Source organism: Sceloporus occidentalis, unplaced genomic scaffold, assembly GCF_023333645.1.
Source record: "Sceloporus occidentalis isolate IW3139 unplaced genomic scaffold, rSceOcc1.0.p SCAF_14, whole genome shotgun sequence".
NCBI classification, from domain to species: Eukaryota; Metazoa; Chordata; class Lepidosauria; order Squamata; family Phrynosomatidae; genus Sceloporus; species Sceloporus occidentalis.
In genome coordinates, this window is record NW_028316994.1 from 9,685,830 (window position 1) to 9,705,775 (window position 19,946).

Genomic DNA, 19,946 nt, shown 5'->3' on the forward strand with positions numbered 1-19,946 from the left:
AAACATTCATTCTCTGAGAAGCTCACTTGATAATCCCTACTGTGCTGGGCTTTTCTGGGCAAATCAGGCTTCCAGGCAGTTGCTTGGCTAAACAACATCATCTGCCAATCTCTCTTCTGTATTCAAGACTCCAAGTTAGGCCTCCATCAGTAAGAACAGCTTAATTTTGCTAATTTCCCTTCTAACCATTCTAACACTAATTCTAGACAGGTATGTTTATATATGAAGAGTCCATTCTGGAAGGGATTTGCCTGAGACCAAAAACTTCATAATCAAGCTGGCATTTGAGTTTAATTGGAAAGGGCATCTGCTGCATTAGATTTGGTCTTAATCTTGTCAAAATCTACCTTGGTTTTGGGGGGCTTTGATATATTAATTCACAGAAGGTGAAACTTGGGGGCTGGAGTGACTCACCGGGGTCAACAAGGCACTGAATCCCTCCTGGGACATCTCTAACTGGAAAGAGCTGCCACTTTTTGATTGTGTACCTATAGAAGAAAGATGGAAGGAAAGACAGAGGTGCACAGTTCTGGCATCTTAGCTGTTTTCATGCCCCTGGGAACTCACACTTTTAGAATTTGACTAGCGTGTCAATCTGTGTATCATGGACTGGCATGGGGGTGACATTTCTAACTAGGGTTTCCACCACTCAGGCCTGGCCCTTAGTATCAGGGACTGGGCTCTCTTCTCCAGTCCTCATGGTAAGATGGAAGAATCTCAGGGCAAGAGTGTTGTCTTGAAAAGAGTATTTTCCTCCTTTGTTAGACTTGAGCCCTGTCTGCATGGGTCAAATAAAAGATTCTCCCTCCATCCTCTCGGTTTGGGAGTCCAGACAATGCAGGGCCCAATTCCCAGTTCTGGTGTGAATAGTCAACTGGTGTTGCAACAGAGGGCCCCAGGGAATGGGGTGACATCAGGGCAGCTTTGTGGCTAGAATACTCTCGGCTGCTCTCAGGTATTCTGGTCTATGCGACTAGGGTTGCCATTAGTCAGGACCTCCAAACCGGGACAAATGTAGGACAACATTTTCAAATGTAGGACAACATTTTCAAATGTAGGACTTTTGTGGGGGGGTTCCTACATTTGAAAAAGAGCCTCGCTGAGGGGAGGATTCCTTCTGCGCTTGGGCTCCGTTTGTGGAGCCCAAGCGGAGAAGGAATCCGCCCCCAGGGAGGCATTCTTTTCCCCTTGGGCTCCGTTTTTGCCAACGGAGCCCAAGGGGGAAAGAATCCCTCCACTCAGCGAAGATTCCTTCTCCACTTGGGCTCCGTTCACGGAGCCCAAGCGGAGAAGGAATCTGCTCCCTTTCCCAGCCTCTGTGGAGGCTTGGCCTTCACAGAGGCCTGGAAAGAAGGAGGAGAGCGCCCGCGATCGTGGCGATCGCTGCGATCGCGGCGATCACTGCGATCGCGGGTGGCCCCCTCCCTTTCCCAGCCTCTGTGGAGGCTTGGCCTTCACAGAGGCCGGGAAAGAAGGAGGAGAGCCAGGCCGCCTCCCTCGGCGGAGGAGGCCAAGCAGGGAACGGGCCTCGCTCATGCGAGGCTCCTTTCCCTGCCTCGCGTCCGTCGCGGGGGGGGGGGTGTCCCGGGGGCGGGGCAAAACTGGGGTGGGACCATGCAGACCCGCCCCAAACGGGGGAAGTCCCGCCCCCAGGCGGGATATGGCATCCCTATATGCGGCCCTGGCCATAGTGCTATTTTAATGGCAGATGCTGTGGAAATGCTTCATGTATCATACTAAATGGCATCATCTGAAACTGTCCCTTGCAGCATCACGCTGGTAACATCACCAGGGCCCTCTCCTTGTGACATCACAAGTGATTGCCCATTGCTTTTTGTTCATTGTTTCAGATTTTTGGGCCTGCAATCTCAGGCCTTGGGATAGTCATGACCAGGCAACCTTTCTTCTAATTGCTTTTCAGAGGCAAAGATCTTAACATGATTTCTAATCTTACAGGACAAGCTGGTTGTTTGATACCTTCAATGGCAAAAATTTTATCCTGGAGTTTGTTCTGGATGTCCTTGAGCGCATCAAAATTGTCCACTGGGAAAACATGGTCAGATGGTGGTGAAGAGGCAATGCTGATAAGCTCCTGATTGGCTCTGCCTTTTGAGAAAACTTCTCCCACCTTTGAAGCGTGCCAGAGAACGGGGGGGGGGGGGGGGGATAAAGTAGAGAATGAAAAATTAATTCATATATTCTGCCAAAATAAGTAATTAACATGTTCAGATTACAAATCTGGCATGTTACTAACAGTCACCCATAACCTCAAATTGTCCTAATCAATGCCTCGTTCCCACTTTTTCAGCTGTTTTTAAAATGTTCCAGTTTATCTCTCCTCCTCCAATGTTTCCCATTTGTCCTCAGCTTATTCCATTGCTGCAAACTGTGTTCAAAATGCAAAAGTAATTTTCAATCGCATAACTCAGCAGAGGGGAGAAGAGAAGAGGGCATGAAATCTTGCCCTTTCCAGACGACTCAGACAAAAGCAAACTGCTGCAGGCTTTCCTGGCTTGTACGCTATTCTTCAATAATAATTTTTGTCATTCCAATCACACTCTTCTGTTGCTTGCACCTAGTTTTTAGACAAGATCTATTATTCCTATTATTTCCTTGTCTTGTATTTTAATGTGAACTGAAAACAAAAAAATGTTTTACCACTCTCACCCACTTCCCCTGGTTGTGATGGTTTCTTTTTTGTGTCCTATATCTTTCCCTACTTCCTGTCCATCTTCTCCACCTTAAATATACTCTATTGGGCAGCATCCCATGGATTTTGAAGAAAGACAACAAGCTGGAGATTATAAAAGAGATATAACAATTCTCCACACCAGGATTAGGCAAGTGCACCAGGATGAGGCCACGTTTCCTATCACTGCCTTTTGTTCGTACCACTGCACCTACTGTAATCTAGAAGTGATGTGACATCACTTTTGGAGCCTTATTGCATTACAAAAGTAAGCTAAGAGGCAGTGAGAGAGAAGCAGCTTTCTCTTTATCTCTCCTCATGACATTCTAGCACTTTTGTCTAATGACAAAAGGCACACTTTTATGACAGTTTCCCTCAAGAACAGAATGGAAGTGCTTTGAGGGCATTCATTGCCTCTCATCTTACTTTTTTAATACATTAAGGCTCTTGGCTTCATTTTCAGATATTTTTCATTTGGCAGATTGGGGAAGGTGGGAGGCTGTTGAATATATGTAGTGGTTTTGACCACTGTTTTAAATTTGAACCCCAAAAACCAGCCTAATGTTATTTTTTTGAAAATGGGGGTGGAGGAACCAAGGGCTGCACAAAAGGGGTTCCTGAACTGCATGAAGCTCATAGGTTGCACTTTCCCCACCACTGGACACTGTTCCAACTTTGAGTCACCAACCAGCCACAAGAAAACATCCCACTTGTTCTTGTGCTTCTAACAGCCGCTTGATTTGCTTCAATAAATTGATGGAGCTTTTCAGAGCAGATCAAAGTCCTGCAAAAAGAGCCTGCAAAAAAGGCTGGGTACCCCATTCGAATCTTATAAACCTTTCTGGATATTTTATATGTCCTGTTCATGCTTTCGAAATTTCTTTTCTAGCTTTCTCACCCCAATGGCAAAGCGGATGATGCCAGCTTTCTCAGCCTGCGGTATGACATCGCTGTACTCCAAGGCGTCCCCTGTTTTCTCTCCATCAGTTATCACAATGAGAACTTTAGAGGCATCATGTCGGGATCCTTTTTCCGGGACAAAGAGCTCACGCCTGCAGAAAATTTAGGGAATCAGAAAACCAAACTCTTTCCTTTTAAATTCTAAAGGCATAACATGAATGCATGAATGCATGAATGAATGAATGAATGAATGAATGAATATTTGGAGATAATGTCCAGGGCCTTGTGGCCTACAGGCCTCCTCAGTCAGCTGGCCAGAGAGCAGTAAATGATGGGGAAAGCAGCAAAAAGACTATCAACAGCCTACAATGGCTCAATGCTGTTCTCTCATTCTTAAAAACCTTGGCCAGGGTTCTACAGTTAGTAACTGTTCCATTTTCACGATTGCTACACAGCTGCATCTGCATTGCAGAAATAATCCAGTTTGGCATCATTTTAACTGCCATGGCTCAATGCTACAGAATTTGGGGAGTTATAGTTTTGTGAGATATTGAACCTTCTCTGTTAGAGAGTTCTGGTGGTGCCACAACAGACTATAATTCCAAGGATTCCATAGCATTGACACTGTATATTGGTTTACTTAAAGACAGATAGTGAAATTCTGTTCACATTTTGGGATTCTAGATTTCAAGGGTGTTTATAAGGGTCTAACCAAATAGTATCAATTTGCACATTCTGGTAGCTTTTAGAAAGAAGCCCCAGGCAGAAAGCTATTCAAGGATGCAGCAGGAGCCCTGAAAACCCTTATCAGTATTGGAAGGATGATGCAAAAACTGCATTTTAAGATTGGGAATGCAATAGTATAGTGGAGAAGTAACCATAAGCTACAGCTGAACAAGGATCAAAGATCAGTGAAGACAATTCTGAAATGTAAAATTTGAAAATTACATCTTAAGGATTCTGTTTGTTTAATGAAACAATGTGGAAGCAACCAACCTCACGTTGAGTGGGATGAACAAAAGATTACTTACACTACTTTCTGGATATATGTAGCTGTGAGAGTTGCTCCTTGCAACTGCTGGACTTGTCTAAGCAATTCATCAGGATCTCCAGTTCTCTGAAACTCAAGGAAGTCAAAATGTTCCCGATAACGGCGTGCGTACTGGGACAAGGCAAACTAAAATAAGAGAGGGAAAGAAAGACATACCTGGGTAAAAACTGTAAATTTGGCAACGTTCCCTCAGTTTTACAGCACTATATAAATGAATGTTAATAATAAATAATAACAACGATGTACATTACTATACTCAGGTTCTGATAGTCACCATTATGGCAAGCAGGAAAAAGTTATTGAAGGCACTAAAAATCTACTTAGTTGACCATTCAAAATCCTAATAAGATCTCCATTTGGCTTTTCAGATTCCAGCATGTTTTCCCCACACATTTTGAAGCTAAGGGCTAGTAACCTGCCTTAGTGATTGAAATATCCTTTTCTCATATTCTCAGGATGTCAATGCTGTGCCCAGATTTAATTTAACATATATATTCAACTATAAGTCAACCTCATGTTTTCAGAAACATTCAGAATTCTTTCTTTGTTTGGATAATTTTTGCTTATGAGGATAGCATTAAATGAGAACAGGATGATTTTCAACTACTGCCATACTAGCTAGTAGGTACTGGCAACTGTAGTCTGGTCATTTTTAACAATCCTGTAGTATGGCAGTAAAAAAAATCCAAGCTTTGTGAATACATTATTTGGAATTTGTCTTCCATTTTTTAATGTGCTATGATTGTCCAGTCCATTATGTTATCAACCAGCTTTCAGTTGGCACATAAAAAGCAGAAAAGTGATCAGGTAAAACATTTCATCCCGTGTGTGGTTTCAACACTATCCATATGTTACCTGGGTGTTGGTATTTTGGAAACGCTTCATGACCTTAGATACAAATGTCTTCATCTGTGAGAATTCTCTCCCGTTAATGCTTCCTGAACCGTCTATCAGAAAAACTATGTCAGTGAGCCGTTTTGGACAATCTAGGGATGAAACACAAATTGAAAAGGAGCGGGAGTGAGTGAGAAAAAAGTGAGAGCACATAACAAATGAGATCAATTAACATCTCTTGTAGCATTAATGTATAATCTCTATGAATGGCCTTCCTTTAGCTTTTCAGTGCATATTTGTGGGGGAGGGCAGGAGAGATGCTGTGGCCAATATTTATATTGGTCCTACACTGCATTGAAATAAGATGCCTTTATGATTAGGATTGTGCTGTAAAGCATTTGGAAGAAGCAACACCAAACTTATAGGACTAAAATTTCCAAGGATTATACAGAGAGCTTGAGAGTTAAGAAAGAAGATAGGAAGATCAATGCATTTGAGATGTGCTACTGGAGACAAGTGCTGAGGATCTTGTGGATGGCCAAAAAGACAAACAAATGGGCCCTTGAACCGATCAAACCAAAAATCTCCCTGGAAGCCAAAATGATAAAACTGAGACTGTCATACTTCGAGCACATCATGAGAAAGGAGGACTCACCAGAAAAAACAATATTACTAGGAAAGGTGGAAGGAAGTAGAAAGTGAGGAAGGTCACACATTAGATGGATAGACTCTATTAAAGAGATCATGGGTATAAGTTTACAGGACCTAAGCAGAGCAGTGGAGAAAAGGGAGTCTTGGAGGTGTCTCATCCACAGGGTCACCATGGGTTGAGATCAACTCAGCAGCAGTTAACAACAAAATACATATGACTTTAGATATATGACTTTAGTTTTCTCTGTATGTCCCTGAATCTTGATTTTACCTGGCAAACTTTGAGGAAAACGCTTTGTCTCCATCAAATTCTGGTCAAGGAGAAAGCAATAGCCTTTGAGGTATATGTTTTCCCCACAGGTCTGATGTACCGTGGGCCCACAGACCTGTGGAATCAAAGGGCAGTGGTTAGAAGTGGTCAGACACAAAGTTATCAACAACTAATATATTATTTTAAAAGATTCAAATAAGTACAGAGTTCACACAACAAGCTGACTCTTAAAATCTTGTGCACTTGTCTTTTTAGGGGAAAGACCCAAATATTTCAGTTTGGATCTTTAAGAAGTATTCTGCCTCTTCAAAAATATACTTTCCTAGAAAATTTCTTTAAAATGTTTTATTTTTGGTATTTGACACCGGTTAAGTTGTCCAAAATGTACAAAAAGGTAAACAAAATGTGTTGGAAGTGTGGAAAAACAGAAGGAACGTTTTACTACATGTGGTGGGTCTCTAACAAAGCAAAGCAGTTTTGGGGGGAAATATATGAAGCAATGAAAGAAATGTTGGAAAGGAATTTCCCGAAAAACCTGGAGTTATTTTTGTTAAATATGACAGGTGTGATAGGAAGAGAGACTGAAAGAACATATTGGAAAATTGTGTTATACATGGTGACAGCAGCAAGGTTGTTATACGCCCAAAAATGGAGATCTACACAGACCCCTACATTAAAAGAATGGACTAATAAATTGTTAGATATGAGAGATTCAGACAGATTGTCTAAAAGGTTAAAAGGAGAGAAAGAGGAAGAGGATAAGGATAAAGATGAATGGAACATAGTAATACGTTATGTGGAAAGAAAACTAGTAAAAGGAAAATAAAGGAGAGAAAAAGAAAAGAAAAGGAAGATTAGGAAGTAAAGAGGTAAAGAGTGAAAGAAATGACTTGTATATAGATATATGTAAAGGAAGGATGATGATTGTAAAGGAAAATTGAAAGAGAAATATGTAATCTATAAAGGACTATATAGGTTGGAATGTACTAGGATGTGTACAGGGGGGAGGGGAAGGAGGGGAAGGGTAAGAGGGTGGGGGGGTTTAAGGGGGGAAAGGGAGGGAAGGGAATGGGATAAGGGAAGGTATAGACGATATGTATGATCTTTTATTGATGATTACTGAAAATAAGGTTGTAAAGAAAAGAAAAACCAAATAAAAATAAAATTAAAAAAATATATATACTTTCCTTTCAACAATGTTATTGCACATTTCTCAGTTAAATTATAACATTAGATGGCATTGTGGAATCTGAGGTGATAAGGAAATTTTAGGGCTCAGAAATAACATGTAATAATCCAGTTACCCACAACTAATGAACACTGTGGTGAATGAGAGTAGAATGAAGTTACATCTGAAGGGGATGCAAAAAATAAGAATGAAGATACTTTATTCATATGATAAAATGTTTACTATTACTTTCCACACTCTGGGAAATTTCAGCAGGTATATCCTGCCATGCAAGCCGTGACTCCTGCTGAAATTTCTTTAATAGATGTGTAGACATCTGTTAAAAGTGCAGAAGCCTTGTCATCTTTTGTATCTGGCCAGGAGTGAGATGGAAGAAACAAGGAGGCATGATGGAAAAGGAGCCAAAGGGTAAGGAACATGACCCACGAAAGGGAAATTTCAAACCCCACTGATGTTGATATAGTATGCTTATTCGCCATTTTCATTTGCGGTAATCATGAAACCCACTGTGTGACCATGCATGCAAGTCACATGCTCTCAGCCTCAGGGGAAGGCAATGGCAAACCTCCTCTGAACAAATCTTGCCAAGAAAACTCCATGTTTGGGCCTTAGAACAGCCTTAGGGCTGCTATAAATTGGAAGCAACAATACTCATTTGCCAACAATGCAAGGCTAAAGTAACTGACAGATTTCCTTAGCCGTACTTTTATGATTCAATCATATACAGCTGGTCCTCCATATCGATTAATTTTGCATCCATGGTTTCCACCATCCATGACTTGATTATATGCATATAGCAGACCATCATTTTGTCATTTTATATAACCCACACTATTTCACTACCCCACTATATATAATGAGACTACAGCATCCACAGATTTTGCTGTCCATGGGAAGTCCTGGAACCAAACTCCTGTGGATACCAAGGACCAAGTGTATCAACAAGTAGTACAGTACTTTTCAGAAATTAGAAGTAGTCTTTTAAAAAATTTTGTGGGGTTTTCAGGCTATGTGGCCATGTTTTTAAAGCCTCGTACGGGCCTTGGTGCTTACCAACAACTGAGAGTCATGAGCTGATAGAGACAAACTGAGAGACATGTTCACTGCATCGTCAGGGCCTGGCAGTAAGAAAAATACACATGGGTGGTGTCATTTATTACAACTTAAGCTTTGTAGGTTAAAATCTACCAACATTCTTTTTTTCTTGCTTTATTCTCAATGTCAGGGTGTCTCATATCTCTATCTATAATGCAATTATCCCACCTCATTCATACAATTTTGGAGTGTCCAGAGAATACCATCTTTCCCTCATAACCCTCCTGTGTTTTTTCATGGCTCCCTACAACCTTCTTTTTAAAAGAAAGGAAGGAAGGAAGGAAGGAAGGAAGGAAGGAAGGAAGGAAGGAAGGATGAAACAGTTCACAATCCCTATTTATTAGTAGTGCCAGTCAGGAGCTATCTGTCCTGAAGCATTCTTCGGATTAAAAAAATAAAGACTGATAGATTACTGATGGGAAACAATTTGAGTTATTATTTTTCACATGCACTATTTATCCAGTCTTTATAGCATGCCATAAAATTATATTTCCACCCTTATTGAAGGGGAGGTTACATTTCAGACTCAGGGCAGCTCTTGTCAAAGAACATGTCACTGCCTTTTCTTAACAAATTAGACCAGCAGACATTATTACATTAACCAAGAATCTCTGAAACATATTAGCATTTATTAATGTAAATTTAGTTATGACTTTTTAATAGATGAATAAAAACATTCTAGTCTATGATCAAACTAGATAATATTTTACTGCATTATTTCATTTCCATAGCATAGGGCTAATAGTAATGATCTAGGATAGAATGGAGAATGCACTTACATCTTTGCAGGTAGATGTAAAGTTTGCAGGAAGCAGTATTTAGTAGTTTGTCAACTTCTGTATTCACCTGCAGGTTACCATGTCACTACAATGTATGGGCATTCAGACATTGGCTAGGAAGTACAGGAGCACAATAAGAGTGCCTAGTGTTCATCAGATGTGCCCAATGCACCTCACAATTGTCCCATACACATTAGAAGTGACAATGTGCATCACAAGTGTCTAATGCAAATCACAAGTGACCAATATACATCTGAAATGTCACGTGTACATCATAAGTGCCTGATGCTCATCAGGAGTATCTGATGCTCGTTGGAAGCACCTGACACACCTCAGAATACTCTTGCTGATGCTTAAATGTGCATCTTTGCAATTCGCTAACAGGTTTTGTTGCATTTCTGCAATGTGGCTATGGATTTATAAAGTTATGAATTGTAGACTGTGGTGTAAACCCTCAGCCCTAATTTACAGACAGGTTTGATCCAAGGGATAGTGCTGCATTAGGTTGATATGGACTGTTGGCAAGGGAGGAAAAAATCTTTTCTTTCCCCTAGTGCTGTTATCCTGATTTACTGGACTGGCCCAACACATTTTGCTGCCTAAGGTCAAAGACAAGATAGCACCCTGCCTAGTCCACTTAAGTCACTTCAGCACTGGGTTAGGGTTTTGTGCAAAACCAAAAGGCAACAGTCTAGCTTAGAGAGTGCAGGATCAGCAATGTGGCACACAGAACTCTGCCGTCCAAGAGAGAGAAATGTCTGGGGGCACAAGAGGAACCACTTTCATTGGGCCCCCAACACCTGCCACCTTGGGTACTTGCAGAGTAAGCCTAATGACAGGGATGGCCCTGCCTATGTACACATTTCTTTCTACATTGTTATTTGCTCTGGGAGGGAGGCTTCTTTTTGCAGCTATAGCAAATGTTTATTCCTTCCTGGATAAATAGTAGGTGGGGGTTGAGTAGATTTTTGTCAGGACAAGAGTGCAGAGGAACAAATTTACCTCTCATACATCAAGGGCTGGATGTGAGACAGCATGTGCATAGCTGGTATTTTATTAAAAGTTTCAGAAACAAGGAAATGTGATCACACATTTGAGCTATCATGTAGTCTGATTCTTGGATGGTGTGTTTCATATCAGATTCAGTGACATTTCCCTCTGTAGTAGTTTTTGGTCTTACACAATGGTGGTTCAGTTACAAAACTGAATACAGCCTGTGGTGTTGTATGCTTCAAAAGTAATCCACATGTTCTAGCTCTGGACTGCATCCCTCTGTTGCAACGCCATAGAAAAGCAGACCCATCTAAGTCAAGCACTTACTTTGAAAAACAACTTCCTGGCATCTGCCTGATTTGCTTGGTGTTGGCTGACATTTATACAGTTTTCCTGTTTTATTCACATTGCCATTCTGGAGCGGGGCACCGACAAACACCCTGCAGGAATGGTAACACATAAAGAAAATTCAGCAGGAAAATGACAGTGGGCCCTTGGTATCTGCTGAGATTTGGTTCCAGGACCTTCCCCTCCCCTGTAGATACCAAAATCCATGGATGTGTGAGTCCCATTAAATACAACGGCATAATAAAATAGTTTTCCTCATATGAACAAGATGTTCTTTTTTGGAATTTGTATATTTTTAAAATATTTTCAAGCCATGGATGGCTTGAATCCAGGGATAAAGAATCTGCGGATACGGAGGGCCAATTGTACACCCAGAGCTTGGAAAACCTACTTTTGGGGCTACACCTTCCAGAATCCCTCAGGTTCATGGTAGTAGGTTTCTGAATATAACAGCTCTGGGAATATATGGGGACAGGATAGCAAGAAACAATCTGTTCTCAATAGATTTGGAGTTGAGTGTACAGTAGTTCCATACCCAGCATTTGCTCCACTTCCAAACTGCACAACACTCTGCCCAAAGCCCTTTGCTGTTTCTTGGAAGGTGATGGGATGTTCTGTATCCAAACTGAATCCATGGCATGGTGTTAATACTGCAGTAAGATAAACAAAGAGCTTCAGATTTTTCATTCAGTAAGAATAAGTAACACCAACAACAGTGGAACAGTCTGGGAGCTGAAGCGTACCAGATGAAGGAATATACCATTTGGAAAAGGCATAGCTAGCTCATTGACAGAAAACCAGCTTTAACTGCTGTATGCTCCAGATCCAGCTCCAATGATCAGGGGAAGGCAAAGGGATGGGAATTTCCATTTGATCTGCCAAGTCAATGGAAGCCCTGTTCTCCAACCCAGTTTTCTCTCTTCTGTTCCTTCTTCTAGTTACTCTGACTCTGACTCAGGCCCATTCTCACTGGCAGTTTTGCCCTGGAAGGAACTGGGGAGCATCGGTTTCCCCTTTCCCGAATCCCTCTGGAAGCAAGCCTAATCAGGGGTATTTTGCCCTGAATGCCCTCTTGAGAAATTGGGGTTTAAAATGAAGGCGCCTGCTGTCAGTGTGATTCCCCCCTCCTTTTTTTTAAAGGATCAGGCACCAAAATGCACACATTTTGTCAAATTTAAAAACCGTGTGTGTGTGTGTGTGTGTGTGTGTGTGTTGTGGGCATTTGGGTCAGTGCAGGTTATTATCTGCCCTTGGCCCCATTTTCAACCCCAAAATGCAAGCTAATGCCATCTCTGTATTCCCCCTCCTTGCCACCCCAGAATACCTCATACACATGTAATAATAATAATAATAATAATAAATTCCTCACCTCAGAAATGCCAGAAAAGGAAGCAATGCCTTGCATGCTTTTCCTAGGCTACCCCTTTGAGACAGTAGCAAATGTATCAATTTGCCAAATTGGAAAGAGAAACATATTGTAACATTCGCATTATATCATTCATTCCCATGCTTCAAAGCCTCTTGCAAAGGGCTCCTTTCAGCGAGGAAGCCAGGAAATGAAAGGGAAAGTGAACAAGCAGCTAACCACGTTCTATCTAAATATAGATCTACCTGAAGCATAAAACATGCACATAGATGGAGAAAAATAATGTAAAATAAAAATAAAAATCAAAGGGAAAAGTTCCCTGCTGGAGAGCAGAGCCTTGCCTTGCTCTGGCCCCCTGACCTGACCTGAATTGACCCCATCAGTCACCCCATTCCCCCTTTCTGCCTCCTTTGCCTCCTGTCAGATTCCCCTTTTTTGCATCCTTCCTCTGGCTCTTTCCTCCTCCTTCTCCAATGAGGGGAGGGAATGCCCTGCCCTCTGCCCACCCTCTGACCTTAATCCCTCCCCTGAACTTGCTTCGATCATGATTGGGGGCAAGTTCATATTTCAGGGAACCCGGGTTATTTCAAAAAAGATGGATTTTGCCCCGAATCTGGATGACCCGGGCTAAAGGGCATTTGCTTGGGCATGCCTCGAAATGGATTGTGACAGAATCGGGGCCAATATGAACTTCACGTGTTAGAATCAATTCCTGATCCAGGGTAAAGTGTAATCTGAATGGGCCCTCAGTTTGAGCAATGGGACATATAGGAGGAAGGTACACACAGCTGTCCTCTGTGGAGGAACCACCAACAAAGTGTCAATAGACTGGAACATGAGTGAAAGTTAAAGACAAAAAGAAACTTTGTAAATGTTATCTTGCCCTTTCTGCCTTCTCTCCTCCATACACTCACAATGATACTCTCTGTTTCTACTTCTGGTAACAACATCTGCAGTCACCTCTTTCATTGTGGATAAAAGGTGTGAGTCTATGGAGGGGTGGCAGAAAGAGAAACAAAAAGAGTCAGTGTGAGTGTATGGAGGAAAGGAGAGGGATGTCTTGCCTGTCTGGCTGCTCCAAACAGTGACACTTGAACTGACTACGTTGGTGTGAGCTGAGAGAGTTTAGCACTTCAGGAGATGCAACCATACATTCAAGAGGTGTTGTGTTTCTCAGTTCAATGGAAGAGTTCTCTTGACCTACTGTACTTCTGCCTGTCAATGTTGTGATAAAGGCCTTAATCAGAAGTGTGGTACCCCATGAGGTTTATATCATATTAAGTGGAAACTAGGAGGTTTCAAAAGAGGACATGAGAGAGCATTATGATGCTGTTGCAAAAATGGGGCAGGGTGGGTTTAGGTTGCTGAAAGCATCATCCAACATGCAATTCAGGAAATAACAGTATGGCTATCTTCCTGTACTCTGCCTAGGCCACGGGTTGTATGTTTATTTATGCTTGGTTGTACTGTAAAATAGTTGCAACCTTCTTTCTTCATATCACTTCCTTGGGATGTGGATCTACTGTGAATTAAAGACTGAGTTTCTTACAATAGAAAGGAAGACATAGCATCTGGAAAGGAAATGATTAGAAACCTAAGAAACATGGAGGCTGAGATATCACCAGACACTCTTACAGCTATTCTTAGGGCTGGTGATCATGGATCTGAAAAGGCAATAGAACTAAAGGGAAATCTCCTTTACAAAAATGTGCAGATGTTTAGTTATCACTGGGGGCTTAAGTCATTTTCCCCATAAACTGGTTAGTACTTCATTGTGGATGCAAAGCTTCCATTGGTTCAAATGTAAATCATCAGAGCGACAAGTTTTTCTCCTTACGCCATTAGAACTGTGGGACATCCAATGAAAATGGCTATCAGACAAAAGAAAAACATTATTTAGACAACACATCCTTAATTTATAGAATTCACTCTCATAAAATTTGGAACTGGCTACTAGTTTAGTCAGTTCTTTAAAAAGGATTAGACAAAATCATGGATGACCATTAGTGGTCTTAGATATGACCCAAAAAATGGATCCTCTAAGTTCTACGGTAGTCATTTGCTCCCCCCTTTTTTCTTTTTAACAGAAGGCATTCCTGTATTTGAAGAGATGGCCTCTCTTTGTCCATTCCAAGCCCCGTTTAAAGTTAAAGAATCATAAGAAAGGATATAAGAAGCTTTCATATTGTTGATAGAACCTGGTGAGGTACACAAATCACTTGGGATAAATCCACACTTGCAAAATAATATCTACCCTGCACACTTAGATCCTCTGGGAATAACTTACTGCAGCCAAAGGACACTAGGCTTGCTGCGGTTACCCAGGGGGCCTTTTCATCTGCTGCTCCCAAATTATGGAATGGCCTGTCAGAGGAGATCCAACACATTACTACACTTGATGCCTTTAAAAAGGCCATCAAGACAGATCTCTTCCGACAGGCCTTCCTGAATAATGCACTCAACTCGCCCCACTGATATTTGACCATCATTTTGATCACTCCCTACTGGTTAGCCAACATCTTCACCTCTTCCTGTCTCAATTGCTTTAGCTAATGGTTTAAATTATTTATTTTATATTTTATTGTTGTTATATTTAGATATTTTGTTATATATGTAAGGAGGGGGGAGGGGAATTATTTATATTGTATTGTATTAGAGTTGCATTATATGTGTGTATTGATTTTTATTACTGTATTACTGTACTGTTTGTAAGCCACCTCGATCCTATGGGAAGAGGCGGGATATAAATATTATTATTATTATTATTATTATTATTATTATTATTATTCAGCTCCAGTGCACAATATCCTGCCCTGGTTTGATGCCATTAACACCACACTCTCCAATTTTAATCAAACTCAAATTGATCTTGAAAGCCACACATTTTTCCCATCCAAGTCTCCTCGTTACAAAGGGGAGTTCTATAAAATCATGTGTTCAATGAATAGGCTTATTTTAAGTCAGCGGCATTAGCAGATACATTGTGTTTTTCCTTTCTGGCATGCATATCGATATCAACCATTTTCCTTTCCTGCTTTCCCTACCATTTCTTCCACACACCTGCCCTCCAACTGAATGGCTCCCTTTCCTTGGAGAATTAAACACCTCCTCACTCAATGTACAGAAATGTACAGCTTGTTTTAAGACAGAAGGAAGGACAGAAACGGGAGAGCATAGTGGGAAGGAAAAAGCTAAAAAGAGTTTGCTTCAATTCCAGCTTCCACCTCTCCGCAATAAATCATACAAATCTGTCCCCCTCCACTCAAAGCTTCCATCTCAAGGCACCCCACTCTGCTTTACAAAGAGGCACCCACAGCTGGAAGGGTCTGGTTTGCCTTCATATTCAAATAAGACCCCGCACCTCCCAGCTCACCCCCATCATTCGCACCACAAATTTGTTTTTTGAGAGATAAATTTGAAGTGTTACATGTCACCAACACTGCAGTTTGTCCCCTGCAGTGTCCCACATCACCATATTTGTGCAAACCGTGTCAGTAATGTTTCCATTTCTTACATTCTATATATGACTCAGATGTAGTCATTGCAAAATTCTTTACGTTGACTCTTAATAGAACTGAAATTGACTTCTCTGCTGTATATTCCACTGGGATTTGGTTAACAGAGAAGCTGTGAGTGTTTCATCTTCATTTTTCATCCATTATCAAACATCTGCCTAGCAAACATGTGAAGTCTTCATATTTCAAATTAATAAACATCCCAACATTGGTATATATCTAAATGAATAAATTGTCTTCCATTCTTAATTGCTTGTCTTCCATTCTTAGTCAGCTTGCTCCATTCTGGAATTCTAAGTACTTGATATAACAAGTCACCTTAGCACCACAATACTTTCTGTTTTGTCTTAGCTGTTACTTCAGAAGACTAATAAGTAAGCACTTACCAATTGCACCGAAACAGAAGAGCAGTGGCAGGGAGTCCATCCTTGCCTGAACAGTGGAGGCTTGCAGAAGCTTTGGGAGACTGGGTGATGATTTCAAAGGTCTCTTCAGAAGAGATGGGTGTTAAAACCACAACACTGTGTGTAACTGGTTTCAGGTGAAGCAAGCACCAGCAACTTTTGCAAAACAGTGGGATATGAAACAATGGGCCAAAGGGGAAGCTGAGTCAGGAGCAGCAGGGGGAAGTGTGGGATGCATGGGTTTCACTGACCACAGGGAAGGCCTCTCCAAAACAGACTAATTAATAAACATTTCCTCTTTGATGCCACCATCAGCTTTGTACATTCAATATGTCCAATGCTGTGCGATACACCAATTTGTATCATACGTTATGACATATAAGAGGGCAGCTCTCTGCCCATGATGCTTACCATCCAAAGTATGGCATAGAGGGAGATAGTTGGTGGAGGAATGCACACAGATAACTTAATTCTATTTAGGTTTAGTTCATTTCCTTATGGGAGGAAGATTAAGGGATTGTATCTGAAAAAGATATGTGTTTTGAGAAAGGTTTCAATGTACACTGTAAAAATATTGCAATCATGCAGAAGACACATGGGGAATTATAATGTGGTCCTGTGTACGTGTATTCAAAGGTTCTATAAAGGTCAAATGCTTGCATACTTACTGGAGTTGTTGTAGTAGTGATTGTTGTTGTATGCCTTCAAATTGTTTCCGACTAGTTATGATGACCCTGAGGCAACTCTATCAAGGGGCTTTCTGGGGCTGAGAGTGTGTGACTAGCCCAAAGTCACCCAGTGGGTTTCCAGGGCTGAGTGGGGAATGCAAGTCCAGAGTTGTAGTCCATTCCTCAAACCACTACATCATGCTGTAATCCAAAACATCTGGAGGACCCTGGATTGAGAAAAGATGAGGTTCTGCCACTTCGAAAGATACTCCTTTAGTGCACCTATAAACTGTCCAGCATTCTTCCTCCACAGGCCAGCTGCTCTCTGTTTGAAAGCAACTTCCTTGGAGAAGAAGGTACAGCTTTAGGGAACTTCATTTGTTAATAAAATGTTGAGTTAATTTGCATTTCCACTATAGGCTGACTTTCTTTTCTACAATATGCACAAGATTGGTGAGTGCATCTAAAAAGATGTGGCTGTTAGTTGCTAAGCTGCTGCACTTTGTCAGCTCTTTGGTCAGACTCAACATTTGGAAAAACTATAACCTTGGCCCCAGTTTTGAGAATGCAGGATTGCCTTTCCTCAGGTGGTGTGTGCTTTAACTAAAAGCAATGGAAGTGTGTATGATTTTTGTTGTTGTTGTTGTTGCCTCCAGTAATTATGTACATGCAGGGAATCACTTAATAAGTCAATGAGGTGAAAACTATGGTATAAGACTAAAAGCACAATTCTTTTAGTATGTATGCATAGTTACTCAGAAATGAGGTACACTTATTCCATGTTTATCAGTCACTCAGCTGAATTTAAATTTGGTCTTTTGCAAAATTTTGTATTTTCCCAGCATGACAAAAGACACATTTTTAACAACAGTTTCCTTTGGGAAGAGACTGGAAATGCTTCCATGGGCAGATAGCCACTTCTCTCTCTTGCTTCCTCTTGACTGTCTTTTGTCATGCAATAAGGCTTCATGTATGTATGTGAGAGCTGGACAGAAGAAAGCTGACAGAAAAAAAATCAACTCATTTGAGAGGTGGTGCTGGAAAAGGGTGCTGAGTATCCCATGGACAGCCAAAAAGACAAAGGGAAATAATCAACATTACCAAAACAGAGAAAATTATTTTGTCTCTTTTCACCTTCTTCTATGTCAAACTGACATGAAGCATCCATTCCCATTCAAATCACTCAGGTGCAAAACACACTGCAGAAATAATGTACTTTGAGACCGCTTTACCTGCCCTGGCTCAATGCTAGAGAATTCTGGAAACTGTAGTTTTGTGAGACATTGAGCCTTCTCTGTCAGAGAATTCTGGTGCTACAATAAACTACAATTCCCAGGATTTCCTGACACTGAGTCAGGACAGTTAAACCAGTATTAAACTGAATTATTTCTGCAGTGTGTTTTGGACCTCAGTCTGTTCCTGTACAAATCACTGAAAGCTATCCAGACCAGGAATTGCAAGGGTCAGATACTTTACATGGTCCTACATGAAAGTCACCCTATTATGTGGTTTTTATGAAGGATTTTGGCCGAGTAAATATATGAACAGAGTCACATGGTGTAGTGCTTTGAATACTGGACTACGACTCTGGAAATCAGGGTTCAATTCCCTTGGAAAAGCATTGGGTGACCTTGGCTGAGTCACACATTCTCAGCCACAAAAAGCCCCATGATAAGGTTGCCTCAGGGTCACTATAACTCAGGAACGATGTGAAGGCATGCAACAGCAACAGCAACCTCAGTAAGTAAGCAAGCATTTGAACTTTATAGAACCTTTGAACAATAACAAATATATTAAAACCTTATTTAAACATTTTGTTATCATTCTAGAAGAAAATAAAATCCTTCCCCCCACACCGTTATTTTCAATTTTTTAATTTTTCTGGGGAAAAAAGTCTTTAGAGAAAAATACCCCCCCCCACCCCAATTTTCCCCAAATTTTTATCTCAGGCTTTTATGTCTCTAAGCCTATTTGGGGTTTATCACACTAGGGCTGATTAAAGCGCATTTAAAGCAACCCACAAATGAAATGGAAATGGCAAATAATTGCACAAATGATTATCACACACAATTGCGCAAATAAAGTGATATCGGAAATGCATTGTCACTGAAATCCTGAAAGTAAAAAGATGTGTATTAATGCTTCTTTGTGACCACTTTAATGGTGGGCTTTGAGAGATATCGTATGAAATCGTTAAGCACAATTATGTGATTTTTCCGGCATATTCACGGGATAAACCCCTGATCTGCTTCGTGTGAGAAACTGCTACTTTAAGGAACAGGAGTTTCCTTTCCCCATCACATCAAATTAAAACTTAAATGATTTGGGATGCTGAAATGTTCACAGCCTTAACTTAGAACATGAAATGGTCACGGCCTTATCTTTGAAAGCATAGAGCTAAATAAAGTGTATTTACACGTATTTGTCTGCCCCTCGTTTCAGTGTGAAAGAGCTGAAAAGATTGTCTGCTTTGGTTGAGGAAGAAACAGCCTCTGCAGTCTATTTTGCAACCTCTTGCTCTGCTGAGAGAGGGACAAAATTAGAAAATATTAGTGTTGCAAGGAGCTAAACCAGGAAAATAAGCAATGAAGAATTCTGGCTTCCTGCCCCTTTCTTGCACCAAGCAAGCTTCACAGCCCTGCCCCCAGTTCTCTTCTTTCCAGTGAGCTGTGGTGAGCAGTTTCTTTGCAACAGTTTGCATTGGCTTTCAAAGCCCAAGATGCATCCTTAAACAGATAACAGTAAAATATTTTTAAATTGCCTCTAAAAGTATTAAGAATGTTTAATAGAATGTTGAATTTTGCAATGCATCTGGTGGATATACGTGCTACAGAACAGCTGCAAAACCATAATCACAAGCTGACAGGGGGAAAAACCAACTCATTTGAGAGGTGGTGCTGGAGAAGAGTGCTGAGTATCCCATGGACAGCCAAAAAGACAAAGGGAAATAATCAACATTACCAAAACAGAGAAAATCCCCAAGGGAATAAAAAACAACAACAACCCACTTTCAAAGTCTAGGTCTGGTTTAATATTTTTAAAACAGTTAAGCATGTGTCTGTATATGTGCATGTGTGTGCTGTGCGCCTTCAAGAAGTTTTTGACTTATGACGACCCTATCATGGGGTTTTCTTGGCAAGATTTATTCAGAGGAGGCTTGCCATTGCCTTCCACTGAGGCTGAGAGTATGTGA

The 19,946-nt window shown here is 41.0% G+C and overlaps 1 protein-coding gene across 2 annotated transcripts in view; it reads right to left on the reverse strand.

Annotated features, from left to right (window-relative positions):
- The window catches only part of ITGAM (integrin subunit alpha M), a 28,506-nt gene extending 16,883 nt beyond the window's left edge, over nucleotides 1-11,623 (reverse strand). For both annotated transcript variants that reach the window (XM_089481304.1, XM_089481302.1), the window contains exons 1-9: nucleotides 11,336-11,623; nucleotides 10,780-10,892; nucleotides 8,639-8,703; nucleotides 6,397-6,511; nucleotides 5,496-5,626; nucleotides 4,621-4,766; nucleotides 3,588-3,741; nucleotides 1,978-2,128; nucleotides 415-488 (exon numbers count right to left, since the gene is read on the reverse strand). In XM_089481304.1, the coding sequence (XP_089337430.1) occupies nucleotides 415-488; nucleotides 1,978-2,128; nucleotides 3,588-3,741; nucleotides 4,621-4,766; nucleotides 5,496-5,626; nucleotides 6,397-6,511; nucleotides 8,639-8,703; nucleotides 10,780-10,892; nucleotides 11,336-11,487 (1,101 nt within the window). In that variant the 5' untranslated portion in view covers nucleotides 11,488-11,623. The remainder of the gene's footprint in view (nucleotides 1-414; nucleotides 489-1,977; nucleotides 2,129-3,587; nucleotides 3,742-4,620; nucleotides 4,767-5,495; nucleotides 5,627-6,396; nucleotides 6,512-8,638; nucleotides 8,704-10,779; nucleotides 10,893-11,335) is intronic.
- Nucleotides 11,624-19,946: the final 8,323 nt, after the last annotated feature.